This window comes from Pogona vitticeps, chromosome 7, assembly GCF_051106095.1.
Source record: "Pogona vitticeps strain Pit_001003342236 chromosome 7, PviZW2.1, whole genome shotgun sequence".
Taxonomy (NCBI): domain Eukaryota; kingdom Metazoa; phylum Chordata; class Lepidosauria; order Squamata; family Agamidae; genus Pogona; species Pogona vitticeps.
The window spans coordinates 19,074,690-19,088,133 of NC_135789.1; the positions used below are offsets into that span (position 1 = coordinate 19,074,690).

At 60.7% G+C, this 13,444-nt stretch overlaps 1 protein-coding gene across 1 annotated transcript; it reads left to right on the forward strand.

Annotated features, from left to right (window-relative positions):
- Positions 1 to 3,535: 3,535 nt before the first annotated feature.
- Positions 3,536 to 13,043, forward strand: LMNB2 (lamin B2). Its single transcript, XM_020794188.3, has 12 exons — positions 3,536 to 3,905; positions 5,387 to 5,523; positions 6,047 to 6,203; positions 6,829 to 6,954; positions 7,276 to 7,446; positions 7,633 to 7,758; positions 7,965 to 8,185; positions 8,342 to 8,639; positions 8,808 to 8,915; positions 9,337 to 9,456; positions 9,924 to 10,046; positions 10,290 to 13,043. Exons 1-12 carry the CDS (start codon positions 3,675 to 3,677, stop codon positions 10,329 to 10,331), a joined length of 1,860 nt encoding a protein of 619 aa, XP_020649847.3. The 5' UTR covers positions 3,536 to 3,674; the 3' UTR covers positions 10,332 to 13,043.
- Positions 13,044 to 13,444: the final 401 nt, after the last annotated feature.

Here is a 13,444-nt window from a genome sequence, read left to right on the forward strand (position 1 = left end):
CCCCCTTGGCCTTGTGTCATCCCCCCCTTGCAAAAGGAAAAAAAAGAAGCTGTCGTCCCTGGGGTCTCCGCGTAGCCTCCCCCCCAAATCTTCGGAGATTTGGGGTCTCAGCTGTCCCTCCCCCCCCCAAATCTTCCACAGGTCTGGCTTGCAAGAAGAAGGGCAAAGCCGGGCTCCCAATTCCAGGCAGAATCACAACCTTGGGGTGGGGTGGGGGGGCTGAGGCCTGTGGGGCTCCGTGGCCCACCTCCCCATCTCAGGCAGCGGCATCCAGAGGGCAGCTTCCCTGCCCCCTCCCCCCTGGCCTTGAGGGGAGCCAAAGAGCAGAGCGCCCCCCTCCGTGTTCCCATAGGGTGGGAGGGGGCAGAGAGAGAGAGAGCATGTGGGTCCCCCGGGACTCCCCCTGGGTGACGGCTTGGCTTGCTGCCGGGTTCACCCCCCCCCCCCCCCGCTTGTGGTCTCAGGCTCTCCTCCTTCCCGGCTGCATTTGCCCCCCAGGAGCCGTGCAGCCAAGAGGCCTTCGCCAGCCTGGAGCTGGGAGGAAAAGGAAGCCCACCTGGGAAGCCAGCCTTCCTCTCTGCACAGCTGAGACATGATGCGGAAGAAGGGGAGCAGAAAGGGGAGAAGCGGGCTCTCTGTGTGTGTTTGTGTGTGTGTTTTGCACACACTTCCAGACATAAGCTGGAAGACGATGCCTGTGGATGCTAAATGTATTCTTTGTGCCACGTGAGGTTGCAGCCGACATATTTCCTGGCATCTGTTTCGGGCTCCACTGAAAACACCAACTGGCAGGCGCAGGCAGGGGGTGGGTGCGTGGGGAAGAGGATCTTCTTGACAAGAGGAAATTATGATTTTCAGGAGAGAGAGAGAGAGAGAGAGAGAGAGAGAGAGAGAGAGAGAGAGAGGAAGGAGGTCAGCGGAGGGAGGCGGAAAAGGGGGGGGAGGCAGCCCGCTGGACTGGCTTCAGTGTGTTTTCCCCTCTGGAGAAAGGTGTGGGTCCTGAACCGTGCCAGCTGGCTCTCGCTCGCTCGCTCTTGCAAGATGCAAAGTCCCCCCCCCGGCTTCTGGTGCACCCCCTGACCCACACGGGGCAGAGGTCTGCTGGCAAAGGGCCGAGGGGTGCCATAGCCAAAACCAGCTTCTCCAGCCAGCTGGGAACCGCAAGGACTTTCCTCCAAGAAGGGAGCTGGCGGGACCCTGGCAGGCGGGCAGGCTCAGCCTTGACCGTGGCTTCTGAGGCCAGCCTGTGACTGGAGAGGAAGGCCATGCAGGACGCATTGGCCCTGGCCAGTGCCTGGAGGCACACGGACCCACACTGGCCTTCGTACCCTCGGGGGAGTCGTGCTAGGCAGAAAGGCAGATGCGGCTGGGGAATCCGAAAGCAGGGACCGGTAACACAGCCCTGTGTTGTCAGACGTACACTCCCCCAAATGCATCGCTGTTCCCCCAAAGGGCAGGGAGAAAGTCGGGTCAGGACCAGGCAGAGAAGGGCCGTTTTGCCTGGGGCAGCTTGTGAAGGTGGCAAGGGCGGCTAAGAGGGGCAGGAAATGTCAAAGGCCCCCCTGCCCCCTCCCTCCCAGCTGCCCCTTCCCCAGAACCCTGGCCCCTCCTGAGCCAAGCCAGGAAGAAGGCACCCGGTGGGCATACAGAGGGAGGGAAGGGGGGCCCTCGCAGGGAGGGGACTGCTGGATCGCTTCCACTCAAACGAAGAGAGAACAGAGCCGGAGGGGGACAACGACATGTGGTGTGAGTGTCGGGGGGGGGGGAGCAATGAGGAGAGGATGTAGAGAATCTGAACAGCCAAGACTGTAAAAGCCCCTCCTTTTTTTCTCCCTGTGGAACACTGTGTTTATAGAGCAAACAAGACTTTTTATATGTATCGATGCATGAATTAACCAGGAAAACATTGCATATACATCGATATAATGGGCATATCTACGTCTCCTGTGTGGTTTTTCCTGGTACGTATTTGGGCCCCAGCTTTGGCTTGGCCTGGAAGATGAGAGGGGATGGGGCTCGGCCCCCTCCCCTCAAGCAGAGCCTTCTCGCCTCCAGCCTGATGTTCGGGGCAAGAGGCGGCTGGCTTGGATGCCGCGGAGCATTATTCTGTACCCCACGGCCCAGCATCTCCACAGGGAGTCAGGTCCCCCTGGGCTGGCAGCCCTCCGCCCCACGGCTCCTACTGCCTCAATATGTGGCCTGGTGCTACCTCTGCAAGAAGGGGGTGCAGGGAAGGAAGGAAGGAAGGAGCTGAGGATGGGTGGAATGAAAGGAGGAGGTGATGATGGGTGAGAGGAAGGAAGGAGCTGAGGATGGCGAAGAAAACCTGATGGGAAAGGTAGCCCAGCGGCAGCCGAGGCCAGAAAATGGTGCCCAAGCAGCACAACTGAAAAGGGAAGTAAGGATGGAGCCAAGACCTGACCCAGCGGTGGATCCTTCTTGCGGAACAGTCCTTGCATGGTGTCTCCTGAACACAGAAGCCAAGAAACCTGCAGGCCTCTCTCCCTCCTGTCAGCTGTATCCACCCTTTCCATGGCCCCTCCAGTCCCCAGTGATGGGTGGACGAGCTGCTGGCAGAGACCCCCAGGCTCTCAAGAAGCCTCTTCCACCTCCATTTGGGGTTTTTCCCTCTGAACCCCAAGGAGGCTCAATCAATCAAAGAACCTGAAAGGGGGTGCCCTTGGCAGGGGCCCCTCCTGCCCACGGGAGCCTGGACGGCCTCCTCCCCGGGATCAGGAGGAAGGGATGTTTTGGGTTCAAGTCCTCCCTGACCCAGCAATCACAAACGACGCGCGGGGTGGGGGTGAGAAGAGATGCCCCCAGCAAGGTCCCTGCTGCCTGAGGCAGGCGAGACGGGGCAGCTCCCATCATCCGCGAAGCCCCAGCCTGCCTAAGGAGGGCTGGAACCCAAGGCGGGGAGGGGGCGTGCCCGAGAGAATTCAAAAGCCGCCCGGGCTCCTGATTGGCTGCCGCCGCCGACAGACATGCCGGAAGCGTAGTCTTTCCGTCGCTTTTCCTCCGGGGAAGGGGGACTCGGAGGAAGGGGCCTCCCAGAAATGTAACTTTTCCAAGCCGTTCTCCTCCTCCTGCTCGGCGCTGGCCTCAGGGGGGCCACGGTCGAGGCTTCTGGCCTGCGGCGGAAGGGATCCAGCCGGCCCGTCTGCAGAAACTCAGAGGCCCCCTGGGCGGAAGGGAGCCCCCCACACTTATATAAGCAGCCTGGAGCCAGCCCGCGGGACTGCCCGAGACTGGGCCAGGCCTCTTTGGGGGGGGCCCTCGGGAGCCCCTCCCTTTGGGTCTCTCTGTGCATGTCTGGTGGAGATGTTTCACACGTGGAAGCTTTGAACCGTCTGAGCCTGGGCGGCGGAGCCCCTGGGGCGACAAAATGGCGGCTGGCGGCCGCGAGGAGGACTCCAGCCCCCAGGATGCCCCGAGCGGCGTTCCGCCCTCCTCTCCCACCGCCGATTGGCGCCCTTTGGAGGCGGGGGGGGGCTAGGAAAGGGGGGGAAAGAGAGAAATAAAAAACTCGGTTTCCCGTGGTGCCCCGCGCACGGGGTGTCCGTTGGCGCGCTCGGCCGCCATTTTGTCGCCTGGCCGCCGCCGCTTCCCGCGCGCCCGCCCGGATTGAATGAGGAGGAACAGCCGCCGTTTCTAAAACCTCCGCCGGCGCTGCCATGGCCTCCTCCTCCTCGGGCCTTCCTCCGGGCACCCCTCGCCCGGGGCCTTCGTCCTCCCCGGGGACGCCGCTGTCTCCGGCGAGGATTTCGCGGCTGCAGGAGAAGGAGGAGCTGCGGCAGCTGAACGACCGGCTGGCCGTCTACATCGAGCGGGTCCGGGCGCTGGAGCTGGAGAACGACCGGCTGCTGCTCCGTGTCTCCGAGAAGGAGGAGGTCGTCACCCGGGAGGTGGGACTGGGGGGGAAGGCGCCCCCTCCAACCCCTCCCCCTGCAGAAGGGGATCTCCCTGCGGAGGGACTACCTCTCCCATCAGCCCCCCCGCCCGTTGGCCCTTGGAGATTGGGGGGGACGTCTTTGTGGCTTCGGGCCCCCCTCCCTCCTCTTCCTAGCCGGGAGGGAGGGACCGGGAGCTCTTTTGGAAAGAGGGGAGGGGAGTTGCTGGGCAACCCCCCCAGTCCTGCCAGTCCCTCCACTCCCTCCTCCCCCCCCAGCCCCACTGACGGGGGTCGAGGTCCCCAAGCAGAAGAAGCCCAAGCCGGGCCTCTCCGTCCCCGGAGATTGCGGCGGGGGGGGGTAGGTGGGTGGAAATCTGCCATGGCCCTCTGAGTCCGGGTGGGTGTGGGGAGTTGGCATTCGGTGCCCCCACGTGTGTGCCCTTCTTTTCCTGCCTTGCCATTTTTTTCTTTCATTTCTCTTTGTTTTGCTTTTTTTCTTGCTTGCTTTCCTTTCTTTTTCTTTCTTCCTCTCATTCTTTCTTTCCTGAGATCCTCCCTCTGCTGGATCTCAGCCACCATTCGGAGGGTGGGTGGGATGGAGGTGCTGGCTTTGGCCCCATTGGCCTCAGGGACAGGAGGGCACCAGCCGCTCTCTGGGCAAAGGCCTGCCGGTCCTTCTCCCTTTGGGGCTCCCGGGAGCAGAGAGTGTGAGACGGGCGGTGGGAAAGGCCCAGCAGGTGCCCAACGAGGCCAATCCCCCCCCCAAAAGCCAAAACTACACACAGACACTAGCAGACAGAGAGCAGGCAGGCTCCAGGAGCATGGGCTCCAGGGTCTGACTGCTCTGGTGCCAGCCACGCGCATTCGGCAGCTGCCTGGCACAGCCTTAAGCAGGACACACACACACCCCCGCCACTGTCTTGCCTGCTTTGAATGACTGTCCCATTTCACGCTAGCCCAGTGTGCGGTTCAGATGTGAATGTTGCTTTCTTTAAAGGGTAGGTCCATCACCTCCCTTATTTTGGGGTGTGCCAGTCGGGAGGACTGGGCTGGGGTCCCACTCAGAAGGGGCTCCTCCATGTCCCGGCCCTCGGTGGGCGAGGCTGCCTCTTTTTTACGTGGCAGGTCGAGGAGGGCCTGGGGACACGAGACAGCCCCCCACCTGTCTCACATCCTTCAGGTTTGTGGTGGAAGGACCTCTGTGCCCATTTGGCCCTCGCCAGCCAAGGGTAGGGCTGTGAACCCTGGCCCTGCCCTTTGGAACTTTGGCAACCCCGGCTGTGATCTTTGCTGGCCCTTTTTGAGCCTCTTTGAACGCCTTCAGGGTCACTGCTGTTGTCTTCTAACACCTTTAGTGGCGGAGTTGCTGTGGCCATCAAGGCGATCGGTGCTTTTGTGTGTGTGTGTGTGGGGGGGGGGGGGGGTGTAGGCAGAGCCTGAAGCGGCCCGGCCCTGGCTTGGGGGCTTCAGCGCTCCCTTTGCTTTTCCCTGCAGGTGACGGGCATCAAGGCCCTGTACGAGTCTGAGCTGGCAGATGCCCGGCGGGTCCTGGACGAGACCGCCCGGGAGCGGGCAAAGCTTCAGATTGAAATCGGGAAGCTGCGGGCCGAGCTGGATGAGCTGAGCAAGAGGTAGGAGGAAGGGCGCCTTCCCGGACGATCGAGGGGGGTCCGAGGGACTGCGTTTGTTGGGTTGGGGTCCCCTCAGTGAAAGTGGGCCAGGAAGGCAGAGCAGGAAGGACCCATGGGGGCGAGAAGCACCTGCCCCCTCGTGTGGTCTGCAGAGGGTGGTGGGTGGTGGTGGTGATGGTGGGGCTCTGATCCAGGGAGCTGGCTGGGTAGCCCAGCTCTGCACATTTTTAGCATTCCATGGCCGTCTTGGGAGGAGGGAAGCCGTCCGCCAGATCTTTTGCTCTTTGCCTGGCACAGAGTGGTGCTGAGGCCCAGCTCGGTTCTGGTGCCTGAGACGGGAGGTTGGTTTTATTTAGGGAGAGGCCAGCTGGGGAGCCTTTGGGGAGGAAAAGTCAGGGGAAATTGCCCAGGGAATTGCACCCGGGCCACGCTGGCTATGGAGGCCTGGGGAGGGGGGGAGCAGAATCGCCTCCACTCCGAAGGGCTGAACTGCCCACAGCGACCTCTCTTCTCGCCCCTCCAGCTACCAGAAGAAGGATGGGGAGTGGTCCACCTCGCAGGGCCGCATCAAGGAGCTGGAGGTTCTCTTCCACCGGAGCGAAGCTGAACTCACCACCACCTTGACTGAGAAGCGCAACCTGGAGGCCGAGGTGGCCGACCTGCGAGCGGAACTGGCCAAGGTTGGTGGCTGGGAGAGCCACGCTCTCGGGGGGGGGGGGCAAGGGGTGGATCAAGCAAGCAGAGAGGCTGAGAAGGGAGCAGAGCAGCCAGCCGCAGGCCTGGGCTGTGTGAGGCAGGCTTTCTCTCCTCTGACAGGGTGGTGGTGGTGGTGTGTGCAAGATAGTTGAGGCCTCGTTCTTGGTTTCTGTGGCAAGAGGGAAAGTGTCCCCTCCTCCTCCCCTCCCATGTCTGGCGTTGCGGCTGTGGCTGGGACAAGGACTTAAAGCCACCTTACCCAGCTACCTTTCCTCCCTGGATGGTGGGGACACTTCCTTAAAAGTGCAGAACAGGGTTGAATCGGGCCACAAGGCAAATGGACGTGTGCCTACCCTGAGGAGAGTCTCTGGATCAGTTTGAAGATTGCAGGATCTCCTGGGAGAGGGATCCAGTCCCTTCCGTGAGCAGCCACCCTCCCTCTGCTGAGCTGTTCACCAAGCTGGACAGAGGTTGAGCTGCTGGTGCTTCTCTCTTAGGGAGTGGCGGGGGGGGCTGGCTCCAGGGGAAGAGCCTTTGGGGTGGCTGCTCCCCACTCCCACTGCTGCCTTCCCTCTGCCCTCCCTCTGACCCTTGACCCTCCCCCCCTAGTCAGAAGAGGCCCACGCGGTGGCCAAGAAGCAGTTGGAGAAGGAGACCCTCCTGCGTGTGGACCTTGAGAATCGCTGCCAGAGCCTGCAGGAGGAGCTGGACTTCCGCAAGACCATCTTTGAGGAGGTGGGCTGAAGGAGGGGGCTTACTCAGCCTGCAACAGGGGGTATGGGTGTGGTGGGTGGGGCAGTGAGCCTGAAGTTTCTGTGGGCAAGTAGGGAGGAAAGGCTGAACAAGAGGGGTCTGTGGCCCTCGGGGTGGACGGAGGGAGGGGTGCGTTCGTGCTTGTCTTTGCTGTGGGCTTTGAGCTCTGCGTTTGCTGGAGAGGAGGGTCTCTGTTGGGGGAGTGGAGGCTCGGGGGTTCTCCGTCACTTAAGTTGTGAGATTCCCTCTGTGTGTGTGTGTGTGTGTGTGTGTGTGTGTGTGTGTGTGGCTTGGCCCCCTCAGGAAGTGCGGGAGACCCGGAAGTGGCAGGAGCGCCAGCTGGTGGAGGTGGACAGCAGCCGCCAGCAGGAGTACGAGTCTAAGATCGCCCAAGCCCTGGAGGACCTCCGGAGCCAGTATGAGGGGCAGATCCAGCTTTACCGGCAGGAGCTGGAGGACAGCTACCAGGCCAAGGTGAGCCAGGAGGGGGAGAGGGGGGCGATTGAGAAAACCACTCCCCATATCGATGGCTTTGCAGCTCTGGCTGTTGTTGAGCTAGGACCGGTGTGCAGGGAGAGGCCGCCTCTTCCAAGGGCCGGGCTTCTTCTCCTTCGGAGCCTGGCCCAAGCATGACCAGCCCCCTTTGGTTCTCTTTCCTAGCTGGAGAATGCCAAGCTCTGTTCCGATCAGAATGACAAAGCGGCCAGCGCTGCGCGGGAGGAGCTGAAGGAGGCCCGCGTGCGGATTGAGTCCCTCTCCTACCAGCTCTCGGGCCTGCAGAGGCAGGTGAGTCCAAGAACCCCCTACCTGGGGCTCCAGTTTGAGCAGCGGTGGTGGGAGTCTCCCAGTAGGAAGGGCCTCCACGGTCTTTCCTCCAGCCCGTCTTTCATTGGGACAGGTGCCCCCGGAGGAGCCCTGCACCTTCGGTCCCAAGGGCCCTTTGGCTGTCTCAACGCCTTTCTCAGTCCCCGCTTAGCGCTTTCTCTCTCTAGGCAAGCGCAGCTGAGGAGCGGATCCGGGAGCTGGAGGAGCTGATGGCCGGCGAGCGTGAGAAGTTCCGAAAGATGCTGGATGCCAAAGAGCGGGAGATGACCGAGATGCGGGACCAGATGCAGCAGCAGTTGATGGAGTACCAGGAGCTGCTGGACGTCAAGCTGGCCCTCGACATGGAGATCGGTGCCTACCGGAAGCTGCTGGAAGGGGAGGAGGAGAGGTCAGTGCGCCCTGGGGGTGGCCAGACGAAGCAGGCTTTGATCACGGGTGGGCCTGGGACATACCCACTCCTGGCCCTCCTGGAGTGGCCACGGCTCTCCCGGCCCTGGGCGGGGTGGCCCATCTTCACTTCCTTGCTTCCCCCCCCCTCCTGCAGGCTGAAGCTTTCCCCGAGCCCCCCGTCACGCATCACGGTCTCGCGGGCCACCTCCTCCAGCAGCGCTTCGGCTGCGCGCTCGTCCCGGGGGAAGCGGAAGCGGGTGGAAGCCGAGGAGCTCTCAGGCAGCTTCTCCAGTGGGATCGGGACTGGGAGTAGCAGTGCCACCAGCAGCACTGGCACCGGCACCAGCACCCGCTTCCAGGTGACGCAGCAGGCCTCGGCCAAAGGCAGCATCAGCATCGAGGAGATTGACCTGGAGGGGAAGTACGTGCAGCTGAAGAACTGCTCCGACAAGGTAGGGGGACGGGAGTGTGTGTGTGTGTGTGTGTGTGCATGAGGGGGGAAGAAGAGAGAGAGAAGGTAAGCATTCAGTCCCCAGGGCCAGACAGAGAGGAAGGATCCTGGTCCCCCTGCAGTGCTCTTGACAAGCCTCCCTCTGCGTTGTCTTCTCCTCTCTGGGCAGGATCAGTCCCTTGGGAACTGGAGGCTAAAGAGGAAGATCGGGGACGGGGAGGAGATTGCCTACAAATTTACCCCGAAATATGTTCTGCGGGCCAACCAGACGGTCACTGTGAGTTTGGCTTCTTGCTTTTTGGGGAGGGCTTTCTCCAGGGTGGGGGGATGTCTGCCTCCATTCATTCTGGAGGGCCCCTGGGGGGGGGGAGCAGCGGTGGGGAGGTGATGGCCTGCCAGCTCCTTGCTTCTGCATCCACAGCGCTCTGGCTGCTGTACCATCTTGAACCCAGATCCGTCGGGCCTCCCCATTGTGCTGCTTGGTCCTCCTTCCACTTGGGCACGTTGGGTGGGATGACGCCAGGCTGATCCGGAGGGTGGCAGGATGGGGGTTATGTGTCTGCCCAGGGCTGGGCTGTGGATGGGGGAGAGGGTTCCAGGATCTGGGTCCAAGGCAGGATCCTGTGGCCTTGGCCACTCCAACGACCTGACCGCCTGCCCTCCTCTTCCTCCTCTTTCTTGGCCACATGGCTTGTTAGATCTGGGCTGCCGACGCTGGCGTGGCGCACAGTCCGCCCTCGGTCCTGGTGTGGAAGAACCAGAGCAGCTGGGGCACCGGAGCCCACATCCGCACGTACCTGGTGAACTCAGAGGGCGAGGTGCGTCCTTTTCGGGGTGGAGTTTCTGCCCAACGTGACACCCTTCGAGGGTGCATTTTCCATTGGGGCTTGTCAGTCTGCGGGGGGGGGGCGCTCGCCATGCTGAATGTGGGAGGGAACGGGCAGGAGCCAAGGGGCCAGGGGGGTGGTGGTGTCAGTGTTTTTGGGGATTGGTCAGGGAGGGACCGGCTCCTCCCCTCCTGGCCACTGGGAGACTCTCCCTGCCAGTGCCGTTCCAAGGAGCTTCCCGTGGCCAGTCTCGGATGCCAAAGGCGCCTTTTCCCTTCACCTCCCCTCATTCCTCCCCCCCCCCGTCCCCGGAGGAGCCTGGCAGTCCTGGCTAGTCACCCTCAGGGAGGCGTGGAAGGGGGCTGCCCCTTGCAAAGGCTGCCAGCCGGTTGCCTTGAGGGAGGGGAGCCTTGCTCACAAGCGTCCTCCCCCTTCCTCCCTCTTTCCCTTCCTTCTAGGAAGTGGCTGTGCGGACCCTAACCCAGGTGGCCACCACCGCTGCAGCCTCTTCTAGTGTGCTGCAGGAGAACGAGGAGGAAGAGGAGGCTGAGCTTGGGGAGGAAGATCTCTTTCACCAGCAGGTGAGACGAAGGAAGAGGGCTCAAAGGGGGCGTGTGTATGCTCAGTGCTGGCCAGGAGGAGGAGGAGGAGGAGGCGGCGGCGAGGGGGCTTTTTTCTGGGCAGGATTCTTCCCTCAAAGCAGTGGGTAGGTGGGTGGCGAGCAAGCAGCAGTACTACTGCCAAGACACATTTGCAGAACTTACTTTGCATGAAAGCCCCTGGCTCCCTTCCTGACAGCCCCTCCCTCCTCTTTCTTCCCTTAGGGGGATCCCAGGACCACCTCCCGAGGATGTGCGGTCATGTGAGAAGGAAGGAAGGAAGGAAGGAAGGAAGAAGGAGCCTCCCAGGGCAAATAGTCCTCCTTCTGCTTTTTTTCTCCGGCTGATCCTGTTTTGTGTTGCCGGTTGGCACGGAAAACTTATTTTTTCACACCTGTGGGCTTTTTAAAATTGCTTTTTTAACATTTTGTTTTTAAAAGTTTTAGTGCTGTTGATTCCTTGGCACAGGGTCTTAAAGGGGAACTGAATCAGCCTGACCTGAGCAGCCGGCCTTCCTTGGAGGGGCTTTTGCGCCTGGCTCTGCCCCTGCCCTGGCGCCCCTCCTGCCGATCCCTCGGGGAGGAGCGTGTCTGCTCTTGGCCTGGCAGAGATGGAGTACTGATGCCCTTTGGGGGCTTCTTGGACTCTGGATCCCTAAAAAGCAGAGATGGCTGAAAAACCCCACTTGAGATCTATTGGAAGCCAGTGGATTTCTGGAAAGGTCTCCTTCTCTCTTTGGGGTTTTTTGCAGCAGGTGGGGGAGCCTCAGCCGCCTTGCAGTTCCCAGCGCCGTCCTCTGCATGAGCATTTGGAAGCCAAGGAAGCCTTGGCTCCCCCAAGCAGGTGACCTGCTGGAAGCGTCCAGAAAGATGTTTGGGATCCCACTTGTCTGTGATTCAGAATCTCATTGGCCATTCCTTGTTCTGGACTTGATTGCCAAAGTGTATTACAGGGGCCATAACCCCCCCCCCCTTGCGCCTGGCTGAAGCCCTCCTTATGACCGTGAGGTCCAGCTCCCGGCTGAATTCCAGCCCCCGTCACCCCTGTGGAAGGCGTTTGTGGTCTTAAGCTTTCTCCCCGGCACCCCCTCCCACACACGACGTCTTAAGCTGGGCGAAGAGGTCCCTCGGTGAAGCCTCTCTGCCAGTTTGCCTTCCCGGGAGCCGGCTGGTGGCTTGCATGTGCCCGAGGATGTGGGCCTCGGCCGAAGAACTCCACTGCCCCAGCGGAGCCCTGGGGGGCCGGCGGCTGGCGCAGAGCGTTTTCTCCCTCCGCCGTTTGGCCCATGGCAGCTTGAAGGAAGGCGCCCCCCCTCCCGCTGTGTTTCACTGCCCTGGTTGAATGAACTTGGAAGTGTTTTAGGTGTTGTAGAAGCTTCCGTCTTTGGAGGGCACCCGCCTGGGGGGAGAGAAGCCCCATAAAACCCGGACGGGGGAGGCAGATTCCTTGATCAGGCAGAGTAGCTCTCCCCCACACTGGTCTGCCCACTGTGTTTCTGGCTGGCCCATGGAGACCCATGAGGCCGATGTAGGGCAAGGAAGGCCCCGCTTGCATTTCTCGGGCCTGATACAAAAGCCGCTCTGGGGGGGCCACGGGCAAGGGTGGGGGGAGGTTTGGTCCCGTGGCTGCTTCTGAGCTGAAGCTGTGATTTTTCCAGACAGGCCAGTCTTCTTCCTGTGAAGGTGACCAAGCTGTGAATGTGCACACGTGCTACTGGGTCCAGCTGGCAGCGGGGGAGGTCTGGACTGAGCTGTTCTCCCCATAACACCCCCTGCCCTGCTCCCACCTTATTCACTCCGGGGGGGGGCGGAGAGGACTTCTGCAAAATCTGAGCCAGCCCCTCCCAAGGGAAGGGAAGGGGCCACGGGACAAGGGGTGGGGTGAGGACTGTCCTCCCATTTCTCCTCCTGGGCGCTGGATCTTTGTGTGCACCTGGCCAGGACAGGGGCTGAACTTTTGCCCGTCTGGGCCTCTTCCTTCTCTGAAAATGTGACTGCTTTCTCTCCTCCCCCCCCCCAAGTCTTTTATTTTTAAAACAAGTGGCTGAAGGTTGTCTTTGGAGAGAAAGAACACTGGGAAGGCCCGTAGCTATGCACACGTGCTCTCCCTCCCTCTCTGTCTTTCTCTCTTTATTTCTCTCTCTCTCTCTCTCAAGCAGGACCCTCTGCTTTCCTTTGGCTTCGTCACACATGGATCCTGACCAAGGAAAGGAGTGGCAGGTGTCCTCCTGCTCCTGGGGGAGGAGGTTGTTTTTTTTTGGGGGGGGGAGTAGTTCTTGGTTTTCCCTCCTTTCCCTTCCCCCCCACCTCCAGAGGCCCGTGGCCCATCAAGCAGCAGACACTGGGACCCGCTGGGTTTTAACTGGGAGATCTGGTTGGGCTCAGCCCCCGAGACCCAGAACTACTACATAATACTTTGGAAACACATCTAGCTTTATACTTTAAAGAAACGACCTTGTGGTTTTATAATCTTTTAAGCCCATTTGCTTAACGATGATTTATCAGATGTTGGTGCAGCCTTGAAACAGGGAAGTCCAGCCAGTGGGCAGTTGGGCGAAGGGGCCCCGGTCACCCCCCTTGTGGAAGGCTGTCCAAAGTTGGCAGGCCCTCAAAAAGTTGGCAAGCAGCTCAAGGAGGTTTGCTTTCCTACAAGCCCCTCTCCTTACTACAACTCTATTTTTGTAGCAGGTGGTTGTATCTTTGTTCCTTTTGGGCACATGTCATTTTTTTTTCCAAACAAGACACAAGCTGCCAGTCCAACAAGAAAGAGTGACGGGTCTTGTCCAGGCTCCCCTGGCCCACCCGAAAGGGGGCCGTGGTGGGGCATCTCCCTGGTCCCGACTTCCCTGTTTCGAAGCTGCCTTTGCTTTATTACTGTGGAAATGCATGCCAAATGTCTTTTTTCAATGATTTGTAATATATCCATTTTTTGGGACTGGAAACTTTTGTACGACCCTCCAATAAACATTTTGCATTTTTATCCAGGCTGGTGTATTGCTCATCTGTAGATTAGCTTCCCTCCAACCCTAGCCTCCCCCCCCCCCCCGGGTGGCAGCAGGTGGTGAGGCTGTGTGGACCCTGTAGTCCCGCCGCTCCCACCTTTGGGCCTCCAACTAGAACACCCCCGGCTCTGCTCGGTCCCTTTGCTGGGCATCCGAAGGCAGCCAGCCCGGCCAAGGGCACCTCCATAAGGGTTCTTGAATCAGGTGCCTCTCGGGCGCTTTCCTGGACGGGAAGAGCCCAGCTGTCTCCTGTGTGCCGAAGCCTCTTCTTCCTCCTGGTGGGTTTATTTTGTTTAATTTATGCACTGGCCGCTCTTGACACCCGCTCGGGGGCGGGGGGGGGAGGGGAAGCCCTGTGGGGGGATTGCTCTCTCTCTCT